General features: G+C 50.4%; 1 protein-coding gene across 7 annotated transcripts in view; it reads left to right on the top strand.

The window, feature by feature from the left end:
* The window catches only part of Gas7 (growth arrest specific 7), a 240,601-nt gene that overhangs the window by 200,345 nt on the left and 12,756 nt on the right, over nucleotides 1–27,500 (top strand). For all 7 annotated transcript variants that reach the window (XM_029483457.1, XM_085829912.1, XM_029483459.2 and 4 more), the window contains 6 exons: nucleotides 5,391–5,444; nucleotides 12,511–12,600; nucleotides 14,497–14,612; nucleotides 17,748–17,822; nucleotides 22,931–23,009; nucleotides 26,404–26,532. In XM_029483457.1, coding sequence (XP_029339317.1) covers nucleotides 5,391–5,444; nucleotides 12,511–12,600; nucleotides 14,497–14,612; nucleotides 17,748–17,822; nucleotides 22,931–23,009; nucleotides 26,404–26,532 — 543 coding nt within the window. The remainder of the gene's footprint in view (nucleotides 1–5,390; nucleotides 5,445–12,510; nucleotides 12,601–14,496; nucleotides 14,613–17,747; nucleotides 17,823–22,930; nucleotides 23,010–26,403; nucleotides 26,533–27,500) is intronic.

The following is a 27,500-nucleotide window of genomic DNA, read 5'->3' as shown; positions in this document are numbered from 1 at the left end:
AGCCCAGATTTGCAAAGAGCCTTATTGATTTCGCTGTCTTTGAGAGGGCAAATGGGAAGGAATAGGTAGCAGGAAGGGGCAGGCACACCTAATGTCCCTATATCCTGAGCATCCTGCTTTCTCCATTGCCCAGTCTTTTGAGAGCTGGGTGGTTGGGCACAGGTGGTGGTGGTCTGGTGCCTCCCAGTGGACAACTTCAGTACTGCAGACATCAAGGCGGCTGCTGCCTGCATCCTGGATAAGGGGCCACCTTCCTGGTTGGGAGATAACCCTGGAGTCAAAGGCCAATAGCCTTAGTAAAAACAAATCTTAGATTGCATCTTCTCTTCCTGCCCACCATTATTTGGGCTTTTTTGTAATCCATCCTTCCATCAGTCTGGCTTCCTGACTACCCCAAAAGACACAAAGGGAAAGATAGGACACTGGGGACATGGGCTCCTAACAGAGTGTGTTGAAGAAGATAGTTTAAATGGAGAAAGAGCTGAGAGGCTGTGTCTCTGCAGTCCCTCCCCAGGCCCCTGGCTTTAGTAACGCACTCCCAGTCATCGTGTATTTAGGTCTTTGCTAGGCTCTGAGGTATGGAAAGGCTCAGCCCTAGCTGGGGAGGACAATGGGTAAACAGTTGTATCGGTGGTAAGAACTGGTAAGAACTCTCGGGAGGCAGAGGCAGGCGGATTTCTGAGTTTGAGGCCAGCCTGGTCTACAGAGTGAGTTCCAGGACAGCCAGGGCTATACAGAGAAACCCTGTCTCGAAAAACCAAAAAAAAAAAAAAAAGAAGAAGAAGAAGGAGAAGGAGAAGGAGAAGGAGAAGGAGAAGGAGAAGGAGAAGGAGAAGGAGAAGGAGAAGGAGAAGGAGAAGGAGAAGGAGAAGAAGAAGAAGAAGAAGAAGAAGAAGAAGAAGAAGAAGAAGAAGAAGAAGAAGAAGAAGAAGAAGAAGAAGAAGAAGAAGAAAGTCTGCATGATGAGAAGACAAACCAGTAGTGCTGAGAGCATCAGTCATGGACTTCTTAAGAAAAGATGCTAGGCTGGAAGAGTGGAAGAGGCTACACAGAGGGTTGGTTAACAAAAAGATGGTGGGGGAGCTAGTGAACAGTCTTCCAGGGCACAGCATGTAGATGCCTAGAGGCAAGATGGAGGGTGAAGCTTTCCAAGAACCCACAGACATCAAGTGTGTGTCATGCTGTGACTTACTGAATTGGCAGGTGTGGGAGGGCAAAAGATGGGGCAGGAGGGGTCTGCATGGCCCATCACAAGGAGCCCGGGTTTGTGCCAACAGCGCTGGGAACTGAAGAGGGTTTTTCCTATTCCTCTAGGATTCAGGAGATCCCTGGGGAGGGATGCGCTAAAAAGACGCTTAGAAGAGGGGCTGCTCGCCTGCGTGTCATGGAGCGGCTCACAGCTTAGCCAGTAGTGTGTGTTCTTTGTGGCAGCAGAGATGCTGGGATACAGCCAGGATGTGGGAGTGGCAGGTTTAGCCAAACGGGAGGAGAACTAGGTACACAGTACACAGATCAGGAGGAGCACGGAGTCTCTGCTCCAAGGCTAGCCTGGGCTATGTTGTGAGCTCTGGATCCAGAAGGAAAAAAAAATTCTCCAGAATTATATGCAAAGGGCAAAATGTAAACGTGTCTGTTGTAGGAATGTGTCAACTTACAAAAGTCAAGGGCTTTCTGTGACAGGGACCCACAGACCTAGCATCTCATTTCAGTGAGCGCTGGCATTAGGCCAGTGTTGGCTCATGAATGGTCTCATCCTGCCTCGACATCCCCACCTGTACCTAAAGCAAAACTCCTGACTTATGGGTCTAAATCAGTGGTTCCCAATCTGTGGGTTGTGACCCTCGGAAGATACATATTTCCAATGGTCTTGGGAACCCCCAAACATGCATTTATTTTTGTTGCTACTTCATAACTGTAACTTTGGTACTGAGCACTGTCTCAGCTCCTAAGACCATAGGTTGAGAACTAATGCTCTAAATATACGTATTTCTAATTGTAAACCAAGTGGAAAAGATATTAGAGTACCACTACAGTACCCCCAAAAAAACACAAGTCCAATAATATTATCTATCATGTGCATTCTATATTCTAATTCTTTAATGATCCCTCAAATGCCTGCTTATACCTGCTTTTCAAGAGCCATTCAAGTTTTTGATATGAAAAAGTTGATTAATTTGCCTCTTTAGCCCTGTCTATCATTGTCTGTCCATCCACCTAACTCTCTCTCTCTCTCTCTCTCTCTCTCTCTCTCTCTCTCTCTGCCTTTGTCTGTCTGTCTGTCTATCTACCTCATCATCTCATGTGTTGAGATGCAACTTATTATTATACAGTTCCAACATTTGAAATACAGTCTGGGCCTACAGCTCAGTAGGTTATAAGGGGAGTGATCAGCACCCAATCCCCAGGAAGCAAAGAGAGGGAGGCGGAGGGAGGGAACAGGGAAGTGGGGGTGGTGCTCACCAAGCATTCTCGGTTGTTTTAGAGTGCTCCTTGTGTGCATCTTGCATCACAATGGATTGTAGAGAATTCACATCCCTCTAGGCCTCCTCCCAAGCCATGGGCTGCTACTAGCCTACTTTCTGACTCCTGACTTTTTTTTTAATAGTGCTTTATCTACAAGAAGGTCAGCTGTGTGCGGTTCTTACTGGCTGACTGCTTTCTCTCCGATGTTTTTGATGTCTCTGTTGAGTGTGCTCAACTTTGATTCCCACTGCTGACTTATATACCAGGAGCCCGTTGCTTTTGTCGCCTTGTCTGCTCCAGTCTCTTTGTCTAGGCTGATGCCCCATGGCTTTTCTTTTGCCTGCCCTCACACTGACTTCTAGCTTGTTTTGAAGACTCCAGGTCATTCCTTGTCTTGTAGGCCAACCTACATTCTTAGTCTGTTTGCTTTCTCATGCTTGGACCTAGGCTTGTTGTTTGACAGGCGTTCTGTATGGGGTGAGCTGGCTCCTGGCTGCTGGCTGTTGCATATCCAGGGAGGCACACACTCACAGGTCTGCCCCCTGTTGGGGAGGCCCTGGGTCACTGTAATAACTACAGATTTATTTCTTTTGTTCCCCTTTCTGATGGATGGGTAGCCCAGGGGACACCAGTGTGACACTGTGACTGTCCTGCCTCCTGACCATAATAACCACTTTGTGCCTTGGGTATCAGTGAGGATCACTGCCTAAGTCCCTTTGACACTGGGATTTCCAAGTGGTAAACTCTGTGTAGATTGTCACGGGTGTCATGGGTGTCCTCCTGGAATGGTGTGTTCCCTCTGCCCACTGTGGCGTGACTCCCTTGTGGTCATTATTACTATTGAGCTCAAGTGGCCCCGAATGAGGACTATGAGGGTCATCTTAGACCAGTTCCTTTGACCTTTTGTCATATTTCCATCAGTATTTGAGTTCTCTTGCACCTGCTGGCACAGAAAGGACTCTGACGCTCTGTCTTTGGAATTAGCTGTTTCTAGGCCTCTGCATTCCTATCGGTGAAGAGTAACAAACAACCCCCCAGCAGAGGGTGACTCCTATAGGGTTTCTTGCCTCCTGGTCCTTTATACCCACAGTAGCAACAGCAGCCATAGATAGACTCCGGCCAAGGCCATTGGTCCCCTTCCTGCCCACCACCAATCCTGGGCTACAGCAGGCACACAAGGAGAGTAACAATGTAATGTTGGTCCCTGACGGGGAGACTTGCAAAGAAGAGAATCTAGCCCTGAGGCAGGTATGCCCCTTTCTTGGCAGGTATGGGCTTGGTCGGTGCCTCTGTGTGGAAGAACCACAGAGAGACTCTTGTTCCCGCTCCTTCTTGATAGCTGCCACCCAGGGCTCTCGTTGTGCATCCTCTGCTTGTCGTCTGTACTGGGTACTTCTAGTGAATGTCCCTGAAGGGCAATGGTAGCTTGGAAGGGTACAGGCCAGGCCAGCTGGATACAGCGGTGGATTAGAAATACATATAGAAGATATTGTTGGTCCCGAGCTTGAGGCTAGTCCACAGCATGTCAGGGTGTCAGAGGAGTTGCTACAAGCACAGGTGACTGGATAAAGTGACTGAAAGCTGGTCAGGTCAGTGTGCCTCCAGTGAAGTCTCCAGCCAGCCGCTCAGGACTGGGACTGACTGGAGCAGTGTGAGAACAGTCCATTTTACAGATGGAAAACCTGAGGTTCCAAGAAGTCAGTTCCATGGCCTTCATCTCAAAGTTAGTCATCCCTGAAATGGATGTTCCTCGAGACTACTTTTCAGCAAGAGAGCTAAGGATGGGAGTTTTCTACGAACGGGCTCTTTATTGGTCAGATCGGGGCAGGAAGTCTGTACATGTCTAGGATGCGCTCCTTTTGGCCTGGCTTGCTGAGGTCAGAACAGCCCACCCCCAGGGGTTCACCTTGCCTGCGTCCAAGACCATGTGACTTGAGGACGGGTGAAATCATCTGGCTTCCCTGAGGCGCCATGGTAAAGCCCTTCATACCTTAGGACCCATGCCAACCCCAGAACACACAGAGTAGTGATCCAGGGTGCCTCAAGGGAGCTGTGTTCAAGGGCCTCGTGAGACCCAGGACAAGTGACATCTCAGGGTTCTGTCTGGGGAGCTGTGGAGTTGAATCCTGAGCACAACTTCTAAAGTCTCAGAACTGAATAGTCTCACATATTAAATGTGCCTCTTTTTTTTTTTTTTTAAAGCTGGCTGTTCTTGGCCATCTCCACCAACACAATTGTGGGACACTGATGGTCACCTAGGGGTGCACGTGTAGTTAGGACTCTGGTTTCCTTGCTGACAATGGGGACAGTATATAAAAGGCACCCAGAAGGATGCTGTGCATATGGGAAGTCACTGTGGCTTCCAGGTACACTGCCAAGGTGGCTGGGCAGAGCCCATGTTCATTCCACGCGTTCACCGTCTGACATTATGGACTCGGGGGGTGGGGGCGTGTTCAGAATGAGATGTCACGTGCTGAGTCCTCTGTGCCTGGTGGGGGGGGGGGGGCAGGGAGGGTGGCCTACAATCTGCCTTAACTCTCTGCTCCCCTGTCATTCCACTCCCATGCTTAGGCAACGTGGTCTGGTTACCAGCAGAGGGCAGTGGAGGGGTTAACTCTCCAAATCCCAGTTGGAAAGGAGAGGAAGGGAGACCTGGTTTGCTGTGGCTCTCTGGAGTCTGAGCTCAGCCTTCCTCCACTTTGCTTGGAGCCTGAGCACTCTGGAGCAGCTTGGGCTCTAAGATGCTGTTGCCTGCCCCAACCCAGAATATGGTGACTCAGGAGTTAACGACAGGCTGACACCCCTGAACTTCCCCACCTCAGGGTTCTTAACCAATCCCTCCACCCACCTGGGGAACAACGGGGATGGGGAAAAAAATGTCCAACATGGAGAACAGCTTTGATGATGGGTCTCACCTCTCTCCCCAGAACCTGGGATCCTCATCGCCAGGCAGGAAACAGAGCAAAGAAAACACCATCACCGTAAGTGGGCTCACTGTGGGCGGGGAGGGCTCCAGGGCTGGGGCTTTGGGCCACAGCTGGGGTTGTTGCCGTGGCAACGTGGATCGCCAACCAGAATCGATGCTCACTGGGAAACAGAGAAGTTGCAGCCAAATCTTGGATTTTAGCTGAAGTTGCCCCCATCCCCTCCCTCTGTCAGTTTCCCATTTCACTTGCGCTCTTCTGGTGAAGGGGTGGAGGAGGGCAGAAGGCTGTAACCAGGGAGAAGCTGTTTCTGTGCGGTGGGCAGGAGAAGGTGCTTGTGGGGGAGCAAGTTGAAGGGGGTGGAGTGTGCTGTGTGCAGAGATGTGACATGGAAATTACAGCCACCACGGGGCTGCTTTTGTTGCAGGGAAACTTCTGGAAGATGTCAAAGTTAAACGCAAGAGAAAGCTCCCTGCAAATAGCGTTTCTGGGAGCCCCTGATGAGAGAAGCTCCTGCCTAAACTCTCAGGGATTTGCCCCCCAGCTCTGGCCAGATACCCCTGTAGGGCTGGAGTAGGGTCCCCAACTCCTCCCTTCACACCCTCTGATGCGCTGAGGCCAGGACATCTCTCTACTCTAAGGAAAGAGTTGCTTAGATTCTCAGGCAACAGTATCCCTCTACTCTAAGAAGGGAGCTGTTCAGATTCTTAGCCAACAGTAGAGATTTGAGAAGTGAAGTCTATTCAGTTTTGCTAGCTTGGCACAAGTGTGGGGGAGACGCACACGGGGACATGCTGTCTTGGGCTCCTTGTCGCCCTGTTCTGAGCTGCTCTGATTACCTCTGCAAAGATAAAACCGACGGGATGTGTTGCTGTGCTTGCCCTGGTGGACCATCCTGCTTCCCAGGGAGGAGAAAGCCAAACAAGCAGTAAGAGCAACCACAATGCCCGCTGCCACCTTGGTGTCCACTGCGTACACACCAGGACTACTCCCAGGGTTTCTGTTTGCCTCCTCCTGCGGGAGCTGTGGTTAATGGAATCAACCCTGCAGTGATTAGACACCTGGACTCTAAAGCCAGAATCTCACTTATGCCATTTACAAAATTAAGGCAAAGTTTGAGCAAGTTCCCCAGTGGTTTCTGGTGTCCATTTCTGTCTGCAGAGCAGAGATGGTGAGGGCCTCAGGTATGGGCAAGTGGAGTCTGGAACGAATCGGTCCACAATTGTAAAGTAGCTAGAATAGAGTCCAGCACACACTTTGTGCTCAGTATGCAACAGTGTGGTCATTACACAGTCCACACATGAGGAAAGTGGAATAGAGTGGCCAGTGGGCACTATGCTGAGGCTCACCTAGCTAGGAAGCATCAAGGTTGAAACCTCAGCTCTTGCCCACTGGCAGTACCCCCTTCCTGAGCTGACTTAGGGCCCACGGATCATCAGCCCATTTTGACCTTCTTGTGTCTCCTGGAAAATGGGTCAGGGAACTTAGCCTGCTGCAACCACAACCTCTCTTCCTAGAGAATCTCAAGGAATCTGGCAGGCCTTAGGCCCCAGGTTTGGGCTTCTAGAGGCCTGGACCCCATCTCTCACACTGTTACCAAAGGCTGAAGCAAGGTGACAGCATCTCAGGGTGGGGAGAAAGGAAGAAAAACAAATAAGAGAGAGACATTTTCATGATCTAAAAACAAAATCAGGAGTAAGGAGTGGGCTGGCTGGTTGTCTCAGAGACACACAGTGATGGAGCCCAACCAGAGGCAGGCCCCTACTGGGTCCTTTCACTCAGAGCTTCTGAGTATGGCCCTGAGATTCTCATTAGCTGGCTCACCTTGTTCCCTCCTGCCTGGTCCTTCCCTCTGGCCTATATCAGCGCATCTCTAGGATGGTCTGCAGCACAGAGCTGCTAGTCATGGCTTCTGGGACACTGTTTAAAGTGAGGACTCTGAGACATATTAGCAGTTGCTTTCTCTGGGACAAGGACAGAAAAGTACCTTCCTGTCACTACTTCTGGGGGAAACTGAGCCAAGGAGAGACTGGCTATAAGTCACAGCAAGTGACAAAGAATATTCAGGACTGGAATCCAAGCCTCCCTGCTGCCAACCTGGACGCTTACACATACACCCCTTGGATACTCTTACCCCATGTCCCTTCAGGCCAGTGACCTGAACCATCTGTTCTCTCACCCAGGACTCTGTCTCCATACGAAGCCCATAGCTCCATGTTTAAAACCCTATAGAACTCAGCACTTCTTCAGAGGATGGGATGGCCCCATTCCTAGGAGGCTGAGACACCAGCTTCCCTACTTCAGGGAATATGGGAGTGTGTGGTGAGCAATTTCCCTCCCATCTGATCTGGAAGGCAGCCTTGCCAGGCCCTGCCAGCCCTGGGTGCATATTCTCGATCAGAGAGCAAGAACTGGGCTGGATCTGAAGCTTAGTGGCCCAAAGCTAGTTTAGAAGAGAAGCTGGCAGCAGCAGCAGGGCTGGCAGCCATGCCTGGGTCTCGTCCCTGCCATCAGCAGTTCTGGGCTGGCAGGTGGGGGCTGGGAGCCGACTGATTGAGAGTGACAGACACTAATGGCTGCTCACTGCCCTCGGCACAAACTTGACACATCAGGTTGTAGGGGATTTGAGCAACGATGACAGGGAAAGCACCAGGCACAGGACAGAGGAATTAGAGGACCTTGTGGCCCTCCATTTGGATGCCCAGCGTAACCGGTCTGGAGGCATGGCATCCTGGGAAGGAGCAAGTGGCTGGAGGAGAGCCATGTGGGGGCCTCTCCTGTCTTCTCACTTTACCAAGCCAGGGAAAGGCACACGGAGTACTTAGCTACAGCCGGGGTTCCCAAACCATGTAACTCTGAAGGCTGTAAAGACACTGACAAGAGCCCTCGCCTGGGACACAGGCATCGCTGCCCCAGCTTCCCACATGGGGCCCCATGGGTGGGTCACACGTGGGTGGCCTAGCTAGGTGCCTCATCAGCTGCCGTTGCTCCCTTTGTGCCTCGAAGAGTGTCTGGGAGCAGTCCTCATGATCCTGCAGAATGTCTCAACAGAGCATCCACTGCAGAGGAAGCATCCCAGCTATCGGGGTAGGATGTTTTCCCACGTGGCTGTGGGTGAGGCTGAGGATCCCCAGAGGAGTTGGTGGGAGGGGCCATACCACCCACCTACACACACATACACACACACACACACACACACATATACATACACAGACACATACACAGAGAGACAGGAACCCCCCTGTTCTGCTTCCTGCTTAGCCCTGCCTTGGCCATGAGTAGGGCCTACCTACACTTTGCCCCAGGGTATAGGACAAGTCACGTGGGACAGGGCTTAGGATCCTAGTCTAGACCCAGAGTCCTAGTCTAGATTCAAGGCATAGCTCCACTATTACATACGAGCTGAACAGTCTGTGTTAGGTTACTTAACCTCTCTGTGCTTCAGTGCTAACAGCCTTCCATGGCTGTTAGGAGGATTCCGTGAGTTCACCCATGGTAAGCACCTGGGGCATGATTAGCTCATGCTGAGCATAAAACAGATCCCTGGGCTGTCTGCTGTGTATGGCCAGGAGGGACGGAGGCCCTCATTGTTCCCAAGGCTTTCGGAGGAGACACACCTTTCCCCAGGAGTGCAGCTGTGAATTCCTATAAGCTGCCTGGAAATCACCAGGAAAGGGAAGGAATCTACCCACGGAGGTATGGGGAAGGAAAAGTCCCACCTCCTCTTCCTGCCTGAGCACCGCAGTCCTGCTAATGGAGCCTTGTGGTTTGGCAACACAGGAGCCTGGCTATGAGGCCTGAAGGTCACAGAGGGGCAGAGTCAGCATGAGGACTTGGACCACTTGTGACTGGCCTGTCAGCCTCTGTGCCTCAGTTCCCTGCCCTGTGCATGTCTGTGCCATTATCACAGATGGACATTTCTGCCCTGATTGCTTCCTGGGGGTGACTTCATTTCACTGCCCTCAAGGTTCCCTCCAGTGCTGCGGACTCTCCCTCCCCCCAGATCCATTCATCTTCCCTCCCCCATTCCCCAGTGTGGGGACACACCTTTAGTCAGGCTTGGCTTCTCACGCTCTCAGACTTGCCACTGTTGACTTGTGGGGTCGAGGGCAGTCCTGAGGCGTTCCCTCCTGGGGCCACCATCCTGGTCTGTCATCCTGTGCAGTCTCTGCCACTTGGGGCTGGGCACTCACGCAGAGAGCACATTGTACTTAACTGCTTCCACAAGGCCCCTCTTGCTTCTGAGCCAAACTCAGCATGCATATGTGTGAATACACATGCACTCACTCACACACACACACACACACACACAAGTACTAGCATTTGCACACACATAAACACACACACATGTGCTCATAAACATGCACATGCACACACAGGCCCCTTTCCTTTCAGGGACATTCCTACCTCTTCCTAGCTTGTCTGCCTCCTCAAGCACTATTTCATCTAAGAGTGGTCTCAGCATCCCCAGCCCTTCCTGTGGCCTCAGCATCCCAATGCCTACCCTAATGAGAGTTGTATCCCAAGACCATCATCCCTTAATTATCAGGCTCTTGAGAGCAGATGCTGCACTTCAGACCTAGGACCCAGTCATTGCTATAATGATTTGTTGGATCTCCACTGTTTGCCTGCTGTGGCAGAAGCTAGGAAAACCCTGGGGAAGGATGCTCTCTGCCTCTCCACCTGCCCTCATAGACGGGCTGTCAGAAAGGAAGGGAGTGTGAAAACGCCATCAGAAGTAGCAACACCGACATATGTGTTCAGGGTGCTTGGGAGACACGGCATAGTAGGGAATCCCAGGGTAGCACATACCATGGAGGGGCTATCTGGCAAACATTTCTCTCTGCAGCCAGCCTGACCTGAATTTAAACACTCTGTGATTTGACTTCCTCGGTGTTATGCACTTCTCTACATGACCACCAGGGGGAGAAGGGCTCCGAAGTCTCTGGGAAGCCCCTTTGGACTAACACAAACCAGAAGTGACAGAGACAATAACCCATACCCCAGAGCTCCTGACCAGGGCATCCTGAGAGTTACAGGGGCATCAAGAGTTGGCAGCTTCTCCCACTTCCCACCCTCACTCCTGCCCTGTGGCTGTCTTCCCGCGACTCTTCCAGGGCCATACAAGGGGCCTTCACTTTCTAGACCCCCAAACCTTCTCGTCCCTGCTGTAAGCATCTGTTGAGAAGGCTCTGAGACATAAGGAGCAAGACCTGGGAGTTGCTCATTATTCTGTTTTCCACAGGTGGGTGCAGACCTTCCTTGGGTATCATTCCTCCCCTGCAGCCTGGCTTGGGAGCGCTGCTTCTCACCAGTAGTCACCCAGGCCTCACCCAGAGCCTCTGACCACACACTCGGGCTAGGACCCACCCATCTGTCCTAACAACCCCTCACAGGTGATGAGGTGCCTTAGAAATCAGTCATGCCCGCCTTTGAGTACTGTGCCCACTACATGCCAGGTCCACGCCTGTGAATTCAGCTAGCTGGGGACCCCACCAACTACACACTGAAAATTGTGTCTTTACTAGATTGTGCTATGCTTGCTATCAGTCCCTAAACAATACAGTAGACAACTACTGAGCCCAAATTAAGTATTATAAATCTAGAGATGGTCGGAGGGTGTCTATTTGTAATATGCAAATACTATGCCCTTTTACATAAGAGAGCCTTGGCATCTATAAATTCTGCCATCCACGTGGGGCCTGAAACCATTGCCCACCCCTCTAACCCCCAGAAACTGAAGGGCAATAGCGTCTTAAGTCTATGGCTTCCATTAGTTAGTTATTCATTTACATGTGGTTGTGTGTGCACAGTTGTATGTACATACCTGAATGCATGTGGAGACCAGAGGAAGACAGATCTTTCTCTATCACTCTCTGCCTGATTCCCTTGAGCTAGTATCTCACTAACCAGTTCGCTGCCAGATGTTCTCCTGCCCTTAAGTCAGAGACTCCAAGTGCTATTCAGCTGACATAGGAGTCTGCTGGTTGTACATAGTGTTTTGATTTTGCTTGGTTGGTGGTGGTGGGTTTGGGGGGGGGGGGTCTGTCTCCTTTGGTTTTTAACCCTGAATTAATTGCTGTCACTCAAAACTCAAGATGGTTGACACACAAACCCTGAGCTCAGAGTCTGCTGACACAGGACAGGGATCTTAATCTGCCCATGAGATATATGTCCACAGCCCATAGACCCTGCTCACGGCACAGGCTGTTTCCCTCCCACCCTGGTTGTAGACTCTGTGTTCCAGGGGTACGGGCTGTTTGCATGTCCCTCCTAGGTCAGAGCTTGAGAGCAATCCCCCAGCCCCTGGGAGTTCCTCCTTGGCTCTTCCTTTCAGCGCATTGGCAGATGCCTGGTCTGTGAGGAGAGGTTGAAGGGAGATGCTTTGGGCTAGGGGGTAGGGAGTTGAAGCCACAGCAGCAAGAGCAGCAGCAAATCCATGTCCACAAGGCGTGGACAGCTTGGAAGTAACACAAACTTGGCTAGATGGAACAATACTTCTTCCTGTGCTTCCTGATCCTCTTTCTCCTCCCTCCACCTCCCAATAGGTGCTGTGTTTCCCTAAACAGTCTGATGTCTGCCTCCACTCATATATACATACATGTATCTTCCATGCAGCCTCTACAGGTGTCTTTTGTGTATCATGCAGGGTCTCTTTGTCTAGCCCAGGGTGGCCTTGAATTCCTCAGCCTCCCAGGTGCTGGGAGCCACCACCTGACTCATCTCATTCTTAGTTACAAACTTCTCTCCTGTTGGAAAGTGCCAGTCTTCTGGACGAGCCTTTTACTGCCATAGATAGTGTGTGGTGGAAATCAGGCACCCATGTCCCTGCACACATGGACAGATAGATCTGCAACCTAGTCTCTCAGTCAAAGGATCTAGGCATTCGCAACTGCAATAGATCCTACTAAGCTCACACAAGAGAGGTTCCCCTCGTTGTAGCCCCTGGAATGGGTGGGAAGGAGGGCCTGTTGCCACTTACTTGAAGTAGTCACTGACTGCTGGATCATGGGAAGATTGCTGCGTACGTCCCACCAGAATGTCTGTGGGGAGGCCTCCTCTATGCTCTGTGCAAGTTGATCCTGCACTGACAGCATTCTTTTCCCAATTCTGTCCCCTGCAGATCAACTGTGTGACATTCCCTCACCCGGACACGATGCCTGAGCAACAGCTGCTCAAGCCCACCGAGTGGAGCTATTGTGACTACTTTTGGGTAGGTGCCGCCTCGGGTGCCCTTCACTGCGCCCAGAAGGGTGGGAAGGGCCTTTCTCGGTGAAGCCTCGAGGTATGGTGTTGAGTGTGGCATCTCAGACAGGACTTTCCTTTTCTAGATCATTCCAGCAGTCCCAGGGAATCTGTGTGGTTCCTATTCACAGTGACAGTGACGTGGAATGCAAAGAAAATGGACAGTCATTCCCTTCAGTGCTGGGATGGAGGCAGGAGACTAGAATTGCTTTTAGTAAAGACGTCTGAGCTCTAAGCCTTCTCGGCATTGCTGTGAGCGGCCTTGAACTCGTGTTCCGGAAGTTGAGTGCAGACAGGGTTATATAAACTGCCTCTTTTGGCATCCACACTCTCACGCTGTTGTGAATTGCTTAGTGGGCACAGAGTTGCCCTTTGCAAAATGAGAAGTTTCTGCAGGTGATGGGTGGCAGGATCCGCCACCTCAGTCTCAACGGGCTTCATGTCAGTAAACTGCACAGACACTTAGGAATGACGACCCAGCCAATCTGTGTCCTGTATATATTCCCACCGTTAAAATGTTGCCTTAATGTACATATACGCTCTCCCACCTCAAAAATGCCAACGCTAGTACTGAGAGCTTGCAGTTTTGAAATCAGCAGGGACAACGGACTTCCGCAGTTCTCATGGTGAAGGGGCCATGCAACCTTGACTATCTCTGGGAAACTACTAAATCTCTACGAGGAACTTTCACGAAGACCACAAGGAACCGTCAATCAATAAAAACCTCTATCCACCATGGCACAGAATTATCTGCCCTCCTTGTAGATTTGCTAAATACTAGGCAAAGGTGCTTTCTTTTTCTCCTAAATCATGCACCCATTAGAAAGTACATGTAAGTTCCTGCTTGCCCCTGCCAATCCATCTTACAAAATAGAGGTTTTGGGGGCCGTGAGAGGTGATCTGCGAGAGAGACATGCATGCAGGCATAAGGAGACAGGAAGATTTTGTAGGCCTGAAGGAAGTCGCATCTCTCTATAGTAGGGAGGTATTGAGGGAGTTTGAAGGAAAAATTGGTTATGACCTTCTCTGAGTGTGTCGAAGATAAGAATGGAGGGTGAGGGGTGAGTGAGCTGCTCAGGATGAATGGTGACAGCAGCAGAGAAAGACAGAGGCAGCCATGTTTGCAGAAGTCATCTCTGGGCCGCTAGGGACCAAGACATATCCTAGAGAGGAGACGAGTAACTGTAGTGCTGGGAAGCGCATGTAAGCCTGCCTACTGCTCAGTAGCATCTTGGGGAACCACATTTGAGAGCCTGTGCCCGTCTTTTGCTTGCTCGGTGTTATGTTGGGATGGGGCTGGGATGATAGGCGTATGCCACCGTGCTCACTTGAGGGTTCTCATCTTATTCTGAGCTCTAGCAACTAGTCCGTCCCTTCTTAGTGGAGTTCCTCTCATGATCATCCAGGCCTTTTCCTCTTCATAGAAACATCCTCTCACTCGTAGAGTCATTGGAGCACACTGCTCTTGCTAGTCTGCCTTTGAGCCAATGAGTCGCTCAGCCTGTTTATCCCAGAGAAAGGTGTGGTTGGGCTTGCTCTTTTGGGTGATTTCCTTGCTTTTCCATCAAGAAGGAGCATTAAGAGAATGAAGTGGACACATCTTCAGTGCCCACTGGGAAGCCTCTGTAGGGTGTGCGTGATGGCGGTCTCCCTGTCAGGAGAGGTGTCCATGGCATGCCCGGAGGCATGGATCAGCGTGGCTGAGGGGAGAGTTTCACCATGCTCAGAACAGGGAAGAGGGTTCATGAAGCCCTTCACAGTGAGCAGGGTTTCTGCAAGCAGCAGCAGTGCCCTGGGCTGATCTGGAAAGGATCTGAGAGATACTGCCCGCCCACTGATGTCTTGGGCTTTTGTTTCTTCTCAGGCGGACAAGAAGGACCCACAAGGCAATGGCACAGTGGCTGGCTTTGAACTGCTGCTGCAGAAGCAACTGAAAGGCAAGCAGATGCAGAAGGAGATGTCCGAGTTCATCCGGGAAAGGTGAGCTCAAGGCCCATGAGGACCCACCCTGGGCCCTGAACCCCAAGGGGAAGGATGACTTGCCATGCTCAGCCCTGGGACAGATGTGGCTAGCAAACGTGTGGTCTAGAGACGGATAGTGTTTCTAAAGGTTTGAACAAATTTACAGAAATATTGGTAGGCAGGTACAGGGCTGCATGCCTATAATCCCAGCATTTGGGAGGTGAGAGCAGGAGGTGAGAAGTTCAAGGTCGTTATCAGTTGTATAACAGGTTTATGGCTTGTCTGAGCTGCATGAGACCTCAAATATATATAACAAATACATACACGTAAATCTATAAATATGTAAATATAACAAGTGTGTGTGTGTGTGTGTGTGTGTCACATTAAATCCTGGAAGCCTGGCATCTCTTGGTGCCTCCATAGCCCCTGTGCCACAGTTGGCTGGAGCCGAGTAGCCCCATGGATGGCACCTGTGTCCTGTTTACCCCAGTCCGCTCCTCCCCGCTGCTCCTGACTCACTACTTTGTTCCTTTACCCTCATGTGAGTCACTGTCCCTTGTCACAATCAAGAAGAGGAATGTAACCTTCCAGGTCTATTTTTTTTTACTTGAGACAAGGTCTCACTGTGTACCCATGGCTGACCTGGACCTCACCCTGTAGACCAGGCTGGCCCCAGACTCAGAGATGGACCTGCTCTGCCTCCTGAGTGCTGAGACTAAAAGTGTACGCCATTCCTGGCCTTCCATGGCTTCTTTTAATTAAAACTGTTTCCCAGGCCAAGGGAGAGAGAATGATCCTCCCACCCCATCCCTGCCTCTGGGGATTCTAATGGCCCTGTGCCTGCAGAACTTGGTGGTAGATGAAGATCCAACAGTTTCAGCTCAGGGAAAATAGAAAGAGCTGCAGAGAAGTCCCCATTTCATCTCCCCTTCTCTCTGCCTAAGTTCATGTCTCATCATTACTGCACACCTGCACACCCGTGCACACCCATGCACACCCATACAGAAATGTACCTATTCTCTCCTCTCTCTCTCTCTCTCTCTCTCTCTCTCTCTCTCTCTCTCTCTCTCTCTCTCTCTCTCTCTCTCTCTCCCCCTCCCTCCCTCCCTCCCTCCTTCCCCCCCCAAACACACACATACACTGGCACCTAAATATCTTTGTACCTGCACAGCCATGCATCAAATCCCTACACAACTGTACATCTGAGCACCTGGATACCCACACACCCTTACATCTGCACCCCTACATCTACACCCCCACATCTGCATACCTGTATGACTGCACGTCTACACACTCAGGCACATGTGCCTATATCTCTGGATATCTGCATGCCCTCATCACACCTGCACACTCACACATCCCAGTGTTCCCACACCTCACACCTGCACACCGAGCAACTGGACATCCCTATGCACAGACAGCTGCATGTCCATGCACCTGCACACTCACGGGCCTCTATGCACACACACCTGCACATGTATGTTTCTGCATACCACACCCTTGTGTACCTACACTTACACACCCATGTGCCTGTACACTCATGTGCCTGTGCCTCCATACCTGCATATATGAGCACACATGTACACACTTGTATACTTGCATATCCACATCCCATACCCAAACATCTGTCTACACACACACGCATGCACACAAAACACATTTTTTTCACAAACTTATGCACAACTTTCCAACAAGAATTTCTGAGACTTTCTGGGAATATTGGTTGCAAACAGCAAACATCTTTTTTAAAGTATTTCTTCATTATAACACTAGTAATCGGGTAATAATGCTTTGGCATTTTTAAAGCCTGTTTTTCCTTAGGAGGCCTATTTTCCATTTGTATAATCAAATCTTTATTTTATGACCCATTAAACTAGTAGGAAATTGGAAAGCTGCTTTGTTCAGATGTGAGAAAACAGAAGCATAAAACAGACAAATAGAAAGCAATAGGAGCCGAAGCTTCAGTATGCATATGGTTTACACTCATAACAGTGTCCCGTTGGCAAATGATGGTCTCTGCCATCACGGGCCACTGTGATCATCTCTGGGATCCAGGGAAGGGAACTCAAATCCTTGAAACCTTTCTCGGCCCATCTTTGGCGCTCTAGGGGAAGGCTGTCAGAGGCAGGAGAGCCAGGCTGCAGGGCTGGGAGAATACCTGGCCAGCACAGCCCTTGCGGGTTGCTAGGCTGAGGGAAGTGGGCGGGATGTGGAGATGGTACAGGCTGGTTCACAGCAGAGGCTCAGGATGCAGATGGTGTGTGCACCTCCCTCTCCTGGCATGCACTCTTGGCCTTGTGACATGATGAGATCTGCTTTCTGGAGATCTTGGCCACAGTAGGAAGGTGTGGGGTACCCATCCACATAGCCGGGGCTAGAGGCAAAGGCAGGCACCTGAAGAGAGACAGTGGTAAAGGATGGAGATGGGTCAGTGTGAAACTCAGGAGCTTGCTGACAGGCTCCAGGCCATAGTGCAGACCATTCAGCAGATCTGTGTAGTCACCCTAGTGAGTAGGAAGCAAATGGGACTTCTCTGTTTATTGAATGAAGGTCTAGGGCTGTCTAGGGCTCTGCCTTCAGACCACCTCTGGTTGTCATAGCCCAGCTCTGCCTCCCAATGTGCCTCAAGATCCTCTTAGGAGGTAAACATGCTGCTGACAGCCCACTTACCACGGATGTACCTAGCCATACAGAATGTGCCCCAGAGAGTTGCCTTGGAGGTGTGTGGAGGGTTTTCCCCTCCTGGGAAATCCAATGGGACTGCTGCTCTGGACACTACCTGGCTCCCAAGGAAACACTCGCACCCTTAACAATGCTTGGCAACTTTAGGCATTGTGGGTGGGAAAGTGGAGGAAGATGTTCTCTTCTTGCTTCTGTGGGTGGGGGCGTGCGTGAAACCTAGAACTGAGGGACGGAATGTTTGGGGACATGCTGGGCCTGCCTGAGAGTCAGTCACACGCTTTTCTTGTTCCTGGAAGACTCTCACGTCCAACCTTGTGCTAGAGGTGGTGCTGGTAACATCTGCTATCCCCACAGCCTGGAGAAGCGGGATGCAGAGTCCAAACCATTCCTTTATCCAGTAGCTGTCACTGTTAGTGCCTCCTTTGTCAGCGGGAGCACTGAGAGGCACTGACTGGGCTTTCTCTCTTGCAGGATAAAGATTGAAGAAGAATATGCAAAGAACCTGGCTAAGCTCTCTCAGAACTCCTTGGCTGCCCAGGAGGAAGGGTGAGTTGGGAGGAGAGTGGAGTTGGGGGGAAAAGGGTAGAGAGGAGGATGAGGGGACACAGAGGAAGGATCCTTGCTTACTCAGCAAAGATGCTTTCTTGGGATGGAGAGAGATTACTGTAGGCCTGGCTCACTGTGGGGTCTGTGCCTGTTAGTCATCCATAGTCCAAGGGAGGCCCGCAGTACTTGAGGTAGGCACTCCAGGCTCAGACAGGGGACCAACCACAAGATGGACACCCGTGGCTCAAGATGGGTTTTCATGGCTCAGGATTCAGACTCATGGGTCAAGACTGGTACCCAGAACTAGGAGGTTTTGGCTTCTAATCTCAGCTCTGTGGTGGCTGAGGAATGGGGGATTATAAATTTCAGGCTAGTCTGAGCTACATCGTAACACTCTCTCACAACCAATAACCCTCCCCCCAAGCTCTTCTGTTTATGGCTCAAAGCAGCACTCATGACCTGAAGTCTGGGTGTTCACACTCTAGCTTTACCCACTCTGCATAATTTTGAGTGATCCAGGGCCTCCTAGGTGCTGGAGCACAGCAGAGACCCTCTGCACTGTGCCCTGCTGCTAGACAGCAGCCTGTTTCCCTTCTTCTGGGTATCAGGTTTGGAGGAATCTGTGTCTGAGAATTACCTACCCAGCCTCTCAGAATGCTTTGGAGAGCCCCGGTCCAGGCCTCATCTCCCTCTCGGATGGTAACAGCCCAGATGGGGCTTAGGGACACTTTGAACCATCGCAGCCTCACAAGAATATTCAGTGGGAGAACTCCTTTAGGGATAGATGCCTTCTCTGCTGTCTGTCTGCAGAATCCTAGCCCCCCCCCCCCATGATCTCAAATGACAGCCACTGTGGAAAGCATCTTATGATAATCAAAGAAATAGTACACATCCCCACTCCCTCCTAGGTCCATCCTCAAATGAATCAGAACCAGGGACTCAAACAAGCATGCTCAGAGTCACAAAGACTACAAGGTGGAAACCACCCAAATCCCATCAGGAGGTGATCAGCTGCAGAAACTGTAGCATACTCACAATGGATACCCATGGATGCACAACGGGGTATCATTCACCCATAGAAAGGAATACCGAGACCCTCCACTCTATGGAGGAACCTCAAAAACGCGATGCTGAGTAAGAGAAACCATCCACAGTGGGTCACAGAGTATATCATCCCATTCCTCTGAGATGTCCAGAATAGGCAAAGCCATAGAGACAAAGCCCACGAGTTGGTGGTAAAGAGGGAAATGAGGAGTGGCAGTTAATAGGTGCATCTTTTCATTTTGAGTGTATGTATGTCTGCTGCAGCTGCTATAACAAAGTACCACAGGGTGAGTAGCTTAAACTATAGGACTTTGCCTGGGCCTGGTGGTACACATCTGTCTGTAATCCCAGCTCTCGGGGGGGGGGGGAAGAGGTGGGAAGATCATGAGTTAAAGGCCAGCCTGGGCTACACAGTGAGATCCCTGTCTAGAAAAAGAACAGAGAAAAAAAAAAAAAAGCTTCTATTTTGTCTTAGTTCTAGAGACTGGAAGTCTAAAGTTAATGGTTAGGGTCGGTGCCTGACATGGGTTCTCCCTGGGGCCACAGATGACAAAAATCACCTCTCCCCCTCTGCCTGGGCTGGCGTAAAGGAGCGGCCATACAGGGACAATAATCCTATTGGATTAGAGCTCTGCCCTCCAATCTTAACTACTATTCCATCCCCCACATCCTTGATCAGAGTTGTAAGATATGAATCAGAAAGCTAAAGGGGAGGGGGGTAAATCACAAACTTTTATTTATGACAGGGTGACAAGGTGTTTGGGCTCAACTACACTGTGGATGCTGTAAACACTTTTAAGTTGCTCACCTTAAGCTGGATGATATATCACATGTGATTTTCACCTCAAATGAAAAACAGTCAAGGCTCCTGGGAAGTCAATACCAACAGAGTCCTCAGAGGACCCCTCTGTCATCCCACCCTGCTGGGGTGAACTTAAAGAGTGGCCCACAGGGGTTGTAGTTGTAAGAGAGGTGTGATAGCGAATCAGCTCTAATCTGCCTCGTGGCTAGAGTCATCCTGGGACAGAGATTTTTGCCAACTGAATATGGTTCTGATTAGGGCTTCACATGTGCTGACTGCAGCCAAGCCACCTCCTCCCCATCAGCCGCAGGAACACCCAGCAGGGCCTGTGTCCCTCTTCAGACCTGAACATGGTTAGCTGTCTCCTGGCCTCTCCTACTGCATTCTGAGCCTGAGACAAGGCAGGAAGCACACGGAAGTAGCCCTGCCACCAGGGAATGTAGCTTCCTTTGGGTCCTTGGCATCACAGTATGGCTCTGGAGGCTTCCAGCTCCCACCCCTTTGGCTTGGGCTCCTGCCAGGGACATTTTGTCCCGCCAGCACACAGCATATGCTCCTAAGATAAGCAGCCTGCTCCTCATGCCAGACCCAAATGCATGGGCATACTCAACCACACAAGCTCAGGTGCATCACGTGTACACGCCCAGGCAAACCTTTACCAGCAGGTACAAAGTATAACAGCACTAGATCCTGCATCTGCAACATGGCTCTGGATGTTTCGCCCGGTGCACCTTGAAGGCTATGTTGGGGCTCAAAGAACACAGGACAGATAGGGTACACTTGAGTTATCTGGCAACTTAGATGCCCTGTTCAGATCAGCTGTCACAAGGCCCGTGCATGCTGGGGAATCAGCAGCCTTCAAGGTCTGCCTTCTGCCTTTTGCCCTCTCACGTGCAGGGTGATGATGAAATGTGGGTCATTCTTGGCTGGCAGTTTTAACAGAAGCCTGCATTTTGATCTGTCGAGCCACAGACCATACATGGAGATAGAATACACCAGACAGGTTCTCATTTGCCTCTTTCTCATTAGATGCCATCTTCGAATGAGGATTTCTAACGGCTTTCCCCTAAACATTTAAAGTTTGTTTTTAATGAACACATATTCATTTGGACCTACAGGGTCAAATGAGGTAGTTCTGTACATTTGAAGTGCCTTAGAATGCTGAGGAGCAAGGACATAGGCATAGGACTGAGGCCATCTGGTAATAAGGAGAGTCACCCCCTCCACCTGGGGCATGCTATCCCTGCTAGTAGGACCAAAGTCACTATCCAGGATGCAAATGGGCCAGCCCCCACTATCCTTGAGATAACAGTCTCAAGATGCCATACCTGGCCCTAGCCAGTTACCCCATGTGCTCGGCTGGCAGCCGACTTACAGCCCTGTAAGAAGAGGCTTGGCTCCTCCCAGGGCCTTTTCAAACTGTATGTCCAGGACCTTCTGTGTGTCACTCAGCTCCCATGGCAGCACCACCTCACTCCTGCAAGGGGGGTGGCTTATTGGCTGTCAGGTTGAAGCTAGGATCTGCATTGAGACCCTGTGTGCATGGCATGAGGTGATGGTCAGAGATTCCTTTTTACCATGCTGTCTCCACACAGTTCTCCTAACAGCTGCCTAAGGACCAGAGACAGAGATCAATGGTTGAACATTTGCCTGCTACATGGGAGGTCCCAGGCTGTGTTCTCTAGTGAAATACACAGGCATGCCCGTGAGGCTCACCAGCCTGCCCTATCTGTGTGGCTCTGAGTCGGAGACCCTTATGTGCTGCTCTAAGTGCATAATTTATAAAGACAAGAAATTGTTTATGGTTCTGAAGGCTAGGAGGTTCAAGACCAAGGGCTAGCATCTAGAGAGTGCCTATACATTGCCCTAGCATGTGGCAAAAGCCACCACATGCCAACAGCAAGCAGAGATGACCAGTGCAGAGCATCCGAGCATTTTGTTATGGCCTCAAGAGACCCACCTCTAAGTATTATTTATTATTATTTATATGACTGCACTGTAACTGTCTTCAGACACACCAGAAGAGTACATCAGATCCCATTACAGATGGTTGTAAGCCACCATGTGGTTGCTGGAAATTGAACTCAGGACCTCAGGAAGAGCAGTCAGTGTTCTTTTTTTTTTTTTTTAATGTTCTTCGAGACAGGGTTTATCTGTATAGCCCTGGCTGTCCTGGAACTCACTCTGTAGACCAGGCTGGCCTCGAACTCAGAAATCCACCTGCCTCTGCCTCCCAAGTGCTGGGATTAAAGGCATGCGCCACCACATCCAGCTTCAGTCAGTGCTCTTAACCGCTGAGCCATCTCTCCAGCCCATGCAGGTCTGCAGGAAGGTGCATTCTCCTCCTCCCAGCTTCCCAGATCCCAGACCTTACAGCAGACATGTCCACAGCATCATCACCTCAGATCCACCTTGTCTTTTTCTGATAGGACGCCAACAGCACACTTCCTTCTTCCAGACTCTATAAATGCCACTTGACAGTTTCTCATGAACACCCACCAAGACCAGGCTAGCACTGCCACCAGCCAGATAGAGAAGTAGATCATGAGGACCAATCTGCTAACTGCTGGCTTGGAACCTGGAAGCAGCAACTCGGGTGCCCTGCCCCAGCGAGCTGTCTTCTAAGCAGCCTTAGCCACTGAAGTTTAATGAATTCCCCGGGACTAGCAGCTTTCCCATAAAATGAAGTCAGCTGGCTGGGTGAGGGATCTGGAGAAGGAGTCAGGGGTCTAGTTTAGAATGGCCATGGGGCTTAAGGGTCCAGATAATGAATTCTGTATCTCGGGGCCTTTGGAAGTCTCCAAGACTTGGGGAGATGCCTTCTGCTTGGAGCATCTCTTTGGAGCAGAGAGATGGCACGGTTTAGAGTTCACGCGGCAAGCCACGGTGGGGTACATGATCCAGAATCTACTAGAGAGAAGCCATGCCTCTGCAGTTGGCTAAGGGAGCCTTCTCAGTGTGGGGCTGCACCTGGGATGTCCCTGGACCCAAGTGGACCATCTGTGCCTGTCCTGGAGGCCAAGTGGCCTGAGAATCTAGTTTTCTTCCTTCAGTTACTAGCATATGTTTGTCACCTCAGCAGCAAACCAGAGTGTGCTGTGGAAGGGTTCTGGAGACAGTGATGGTCAGGCATCAGTATTTTATGCCTCCCTAAGACATGGAGCTGAGAACCACCATCCCATCTTAGGAAGGGCTGTAGTTTTGGGGCAGAGCTCTCTTCCACGCCCCCCACCCCAAGACTAACGACTCCTTCCTGTTGCAGCTCCTTGGGAGAGGCATGGGCCCAAGTAAAGAAGAGCCTGGCAGATGAGGCTGAAGTTCATCTCAAGTTCTCTGCCAAGGTAACCCTCCCACTCCTCCAGGGTTAGACCAGGGCCAATAACTGGTTACCAGCTCTCTCTAGCTTATATTGCTCACCCTTTTCCGTGGTACTAAGTCCCTGAATGCAGCATTGAGAGGAGATGAACACAGCTCACTCAACATTAGACAGTGTCTCTATTGAACAGATAGTGTCAGAAATGACCAGATATTTGACCCAGAAGCAAAGATTAAAAACACGATGTAGGTGTTGAGAAATGATTGCTTTTTTAAGTTTTAGTCTAGGTTTCTGATAATTGATGCTTAATATGATGTGAGTTTATTTCATGTCTTTTTAATCATGGCTGTTTTAACAAGCAGCTCACAGTGAGCTCCTAGGAGCCGTGGGAGGCAGCCCCGGGGGTTTGTGTGGTAAGTGTGGACACCCCCTGCTCCACTGAGGTGATTCCCAGACTTTCTCTGTCAGTTTCATGGATAGACACAGCAGTCAACTCTGTGTCTGGGAGCACTGGGCTGTGGCCCAGGGAGGATGTTTTAAAACTGGTTCATTGCTGCAGAATTTCTGAACATCCCCTCCTTTCATCTGCTTCCAAAGACACTAGGACCAGACTGTTCTGAGTCCAGGCCTGACTCTGTCCTGTTCACGACGGTGGACACTGAACACCTTGTAGGATACTTAATAGATACCTTCAGAAGAAACGAGAAAATTCAGCAGCAGTTCTCAACCCATGGGTCCCAACCCCTTGGGGGATGGAACAACCTATTCACAATGTTACCTACGACCATCAGAAGACACAGACATTCACCTCCCGACTCATAACGGTAGCAAATTACACTTATGAAATAGCAGTGAAGATAATGTTATGGTTGGGGGTCACCAGGACATGAGGAACTGTATTACAGGACCACAGCATTAGAGAATCCCTTGCACAGAGCCTGTGGCCATCTCCTCCCGGCCCCCAGTCTTCCGACTCTGCTTTACCTCAGGATTTCCAAATGAACCTCTTTTCTCCTCTTAGCTTATATCTCCATATTTCCTCTCAGACTCTGACCTCCCTCTTAGTGAAAACCAAACTAAATGTCTCAGTGAAGTAATTTGCACTGAATGTGTGTGACTGATAGTTTTGCCCAGCAACATGCCCTCCTTTTAAAGGAAGAGAGGCCTTTGGGAGTGCCGCCCAGCATCTTGACCTGACCCTCTCTTCCCTCTCACCTCCTGTCGCTGGCCATCCCACCACAGCAGCCCTGAGTACTACATAGTCTTGTGTCTGAACACCCTGAGCCCCCACGTTTACCAACTTTATCATTTGACAGTAGTATCTCACCAAGGCACTGTTCCCTCCTGAAGCTTCCACGATAGCTAGCCCTGTCTTTGTGATGCTGTTCCCGTGGGTCATTGCAATTCCACTGAATTGGGGCATTGGGGTCCCTCACACGCGCACTCTTGAAGAACAGAAATGTAGTGCTATCTATCTCTCGCTCTGTGATGGTGTAGTGACTGCCTCAAGGGCTGAGACCCTGGGTAGCTTTGCAGGGAACTGTGCTGCTCCTGGCTTCTGAAGGGTGTGAGTGCCGGAGACAGAACTGGCATGGCCCCACCCCCACGCCCCGTGGGGAGTGACATTTCCCAGCCCACAAGAGCATGCTCACCCTCATACAGTCAAGCCCATCCCTGGCACATTGGCACGGGAGCCCCTGTGAGGAGGGAGCTCCCTGAACAGCCACTCTGCCACTGCAGATGAAGCAGCGGGTTATTTTAAGTTCATGAGTAGCTTCCCTCCAAGGCCTCCCTCCTCCTGTCCCAGCTCTCAGCAGAGATGTTTTTCCTGCCTGAGGTGGAGGCAGAGGCCACCAACTAGAAGCAAGAGGCTCCAGCACTAGGGAAAGACCCTAGCCAAGGAAACGTCCACCCTCGCAGCAAATACCAATGGTGGATGCAGGCTGATTAACCAAACTCTAGGGCCATTTTATGCAAGGCTCACAGGCTCACAGACCCCAGCGCTAAGGACAGCTCATGGAGAAGGGGCACACTTTACCCCATCAGCACTCTGCAGCTCTGGCCTGGGAGTGTTGGTGACTGCAGACTACCCCAGTAGCCTCCTAATGATGGCATGGTGATTTCTTAAGAGGAAGGGGACCCTGAGGATTGATTCGTCAGCCTTGAAGAATATGATTCCCGAGGCACAAAACCCATGTTATGTCAGCTCCAAAAGGGTTTATTGAAATTCTTCTCCATCTGAATGTTCAGTGTCGGGGGTAAAAGCCTTTTAAGAAACAGGATTGTGTACAGCAGGCTCTCCAGCGTCCCCAGTCTCTCAGCTCAAGCCGGGGCTAATAGCAACAGCAATCACAAGAAAAGCGCTCCATCTTTTGGAAGGCAGTTAGAACCGGCCCCAGGTGAAAGAGGGGAGCGTAGACATAGCCCTGCTGATCAACGGAAGCCTGAAGCAGGCAGTAGGGGTGTGTGTGCACAGGCAGATCTGTGGGCGAGAGGATGAGTGTGCACCCCGTGCTGTCACTAACAGGCTTTGTGATCAAGGGTGGGTTACATGGCATCCCCACTTCTTCATGTGTGAAATGAAACATTCCAACCAGGCTTTAATCTTGCCCAACTGTGACTGTAAGAGGCGTTTGTACATGGTCACCAAGCACGTGCACATACCTGCCCACATACCCACTCCGGGATACACATATATGTAACCAAAACAGATGCTTCGTGGTACACTACTTTTACTCTGCCTAAAATGTACCCTAATATTTTATTCTTCCTAAGGTGGGTCTATTATCTCAAAAAGCCTCGACCTGACCCACTAAGTTGATTTCACAACTGTAGTCATTCACCTCTTGGAAACACCCAGACCAGACAGTCATGGAAATCACTTCCAATTTGGAATTTTTCTTCTTCTCTTCAGAAAAGAAGCTCCAGTAGGTCAGACCCTCTGGTATGGGCCAGACCAACCATACATCTCCAGAAACACTTTCAGGAAAGATCACTGATCCCATGCATGGAGCCAAGGTTTCAGAGCTAAGGGTGAATCAGAAAGAAAGAAAGAAAGAAAGAAAGAAAGAAAGAAAGAAAGAAAGAAAGAAAGAAAGAAAGAAAGAAAGAAAGAAAGAAAGAAAGAAGAAAAGAAGAGAAGAGAAAAGGAAAAAGGAAAGAAAAGAAAAGAAAAGAAAAGAAAAGAAAAGAAAAGAAAAGAAAAGAAAAGAAAAGAGAAAAAGGAAAAAGAAACTACCAAGCCAGTGTTTTTAAAGAAAAAATGTTAGTTTTAAGAAGTCCTTGATATATGGGCTGGAGAAATGGGCCAGTGCTAAAGCACTGGGTGTCTGGCTCACCAGAAGCTGGGGGCTCTCGCCCCTGTGTTAGCACAGCTCGTGTCTTGGCACTGACTGTCCCCTCTCTGCCCTCCTTCACAGCTCCACAGCGAGGTGGAGAAACCCCTGATGAACTTCAGAGAGAACTTCAAGAAAGACATGAAAAAGTGTGACCACCACATCGCTGACCTCCGTAAGCAGCTGGCGAGCCGCTATGCCTCAGTGGAGAAGGTGAGAGGCCGGGGTGCCCAGCCAGGGGACAGCATGGGACTTTCAGGACAGGATAGGTGTCACTTTGCCTTTGTACACTGGAGGGGGGGGGTAGTCCAAGGAACTCGAATCCATCCATGAGGCAGGCAGTAGTCGCTACTCTAGGACACTTGTCTGACTCTCCCAAGGGCAAGTGGGAGCAAGGAGATGCTGCAGGTGAAGTGGGAGCTGTAATGGGCACACAGGTCAAGGCATCCCCTCTTTCTGTGGACACCAAGTCAGATGTGCCACAGCCACTACTGTGTCTGGGCCTCACTCTCAGGTGCTCCCTGTACTAATCTCCCCTCCCAGATGCCCAAAGAATTTCCTTCCTGTGGGTGCCCAAACCATAGGAGGCAGGGATGCAGGTAGTCAGCCTTGGAGGGACAGGGTGGCCTGATTTAGTGCCCTATAGAACAGGAGGGGCAAGCCAAACAGGTACCCAAAACATTGCTACATCTCCAACAAAGCCTGAGTGAAGAATGGTGGTGGTGGTGGTGGTGGTGGTGGTGGTGGTGGTGGTGGTGGTGGTGGTGGTGGTGGTGGTGATGCAGGCACAGTAAGGGCTCAGGCTACAAGATAAGAAAGTTGGTAGTCACAGCCTGTTGAGCCCTGCCAGGAGAAAACTCAGTTGACCTTATGGTCCCTCCCAACCCTGAAAGACAGTGGTTTTTTGGTTTTGTTGTTGTTGTTGTTTGTTTTAGTTTTTTAGGTTTATTTATTATATTTATTTTATCTTTATACATGTTTTGCTCAAATCTATGTCTGCACCATCTGCTTGCCTGGTGCTCTCTGAGATTAGAAGAAGGTCACCAACTCCTCTGGAACTGGAGTTACGGATGATTCAGAGCCACCACATTGGTGCTGGGACTCAAGCTCTGTGTCAGCCCCAAGAACCAGTGTGTCCTTAACCAGCTGAGCCATCTCTCCAGCCTCAGAGACAGTGGTTT

Source organism: Mus caroli, unplaced genomic scaffold (genome assembly GCF_978045245.1).
Source record: "Mus caroli unplaced genomic scaffold, Mus_caroli_1 scaffold_13, whole genome shotgun sequence".
NCBI lineage: Eukaryota > Metazoa > Chordata > Mammalia > Rodentia > Muridae > Mus > Mus caroli.
The sequence above is the reverse complement of the archived record's forward strand: the minus strand, read 5'-3'. Positions and strand labels throughout refer to the sequence as shown.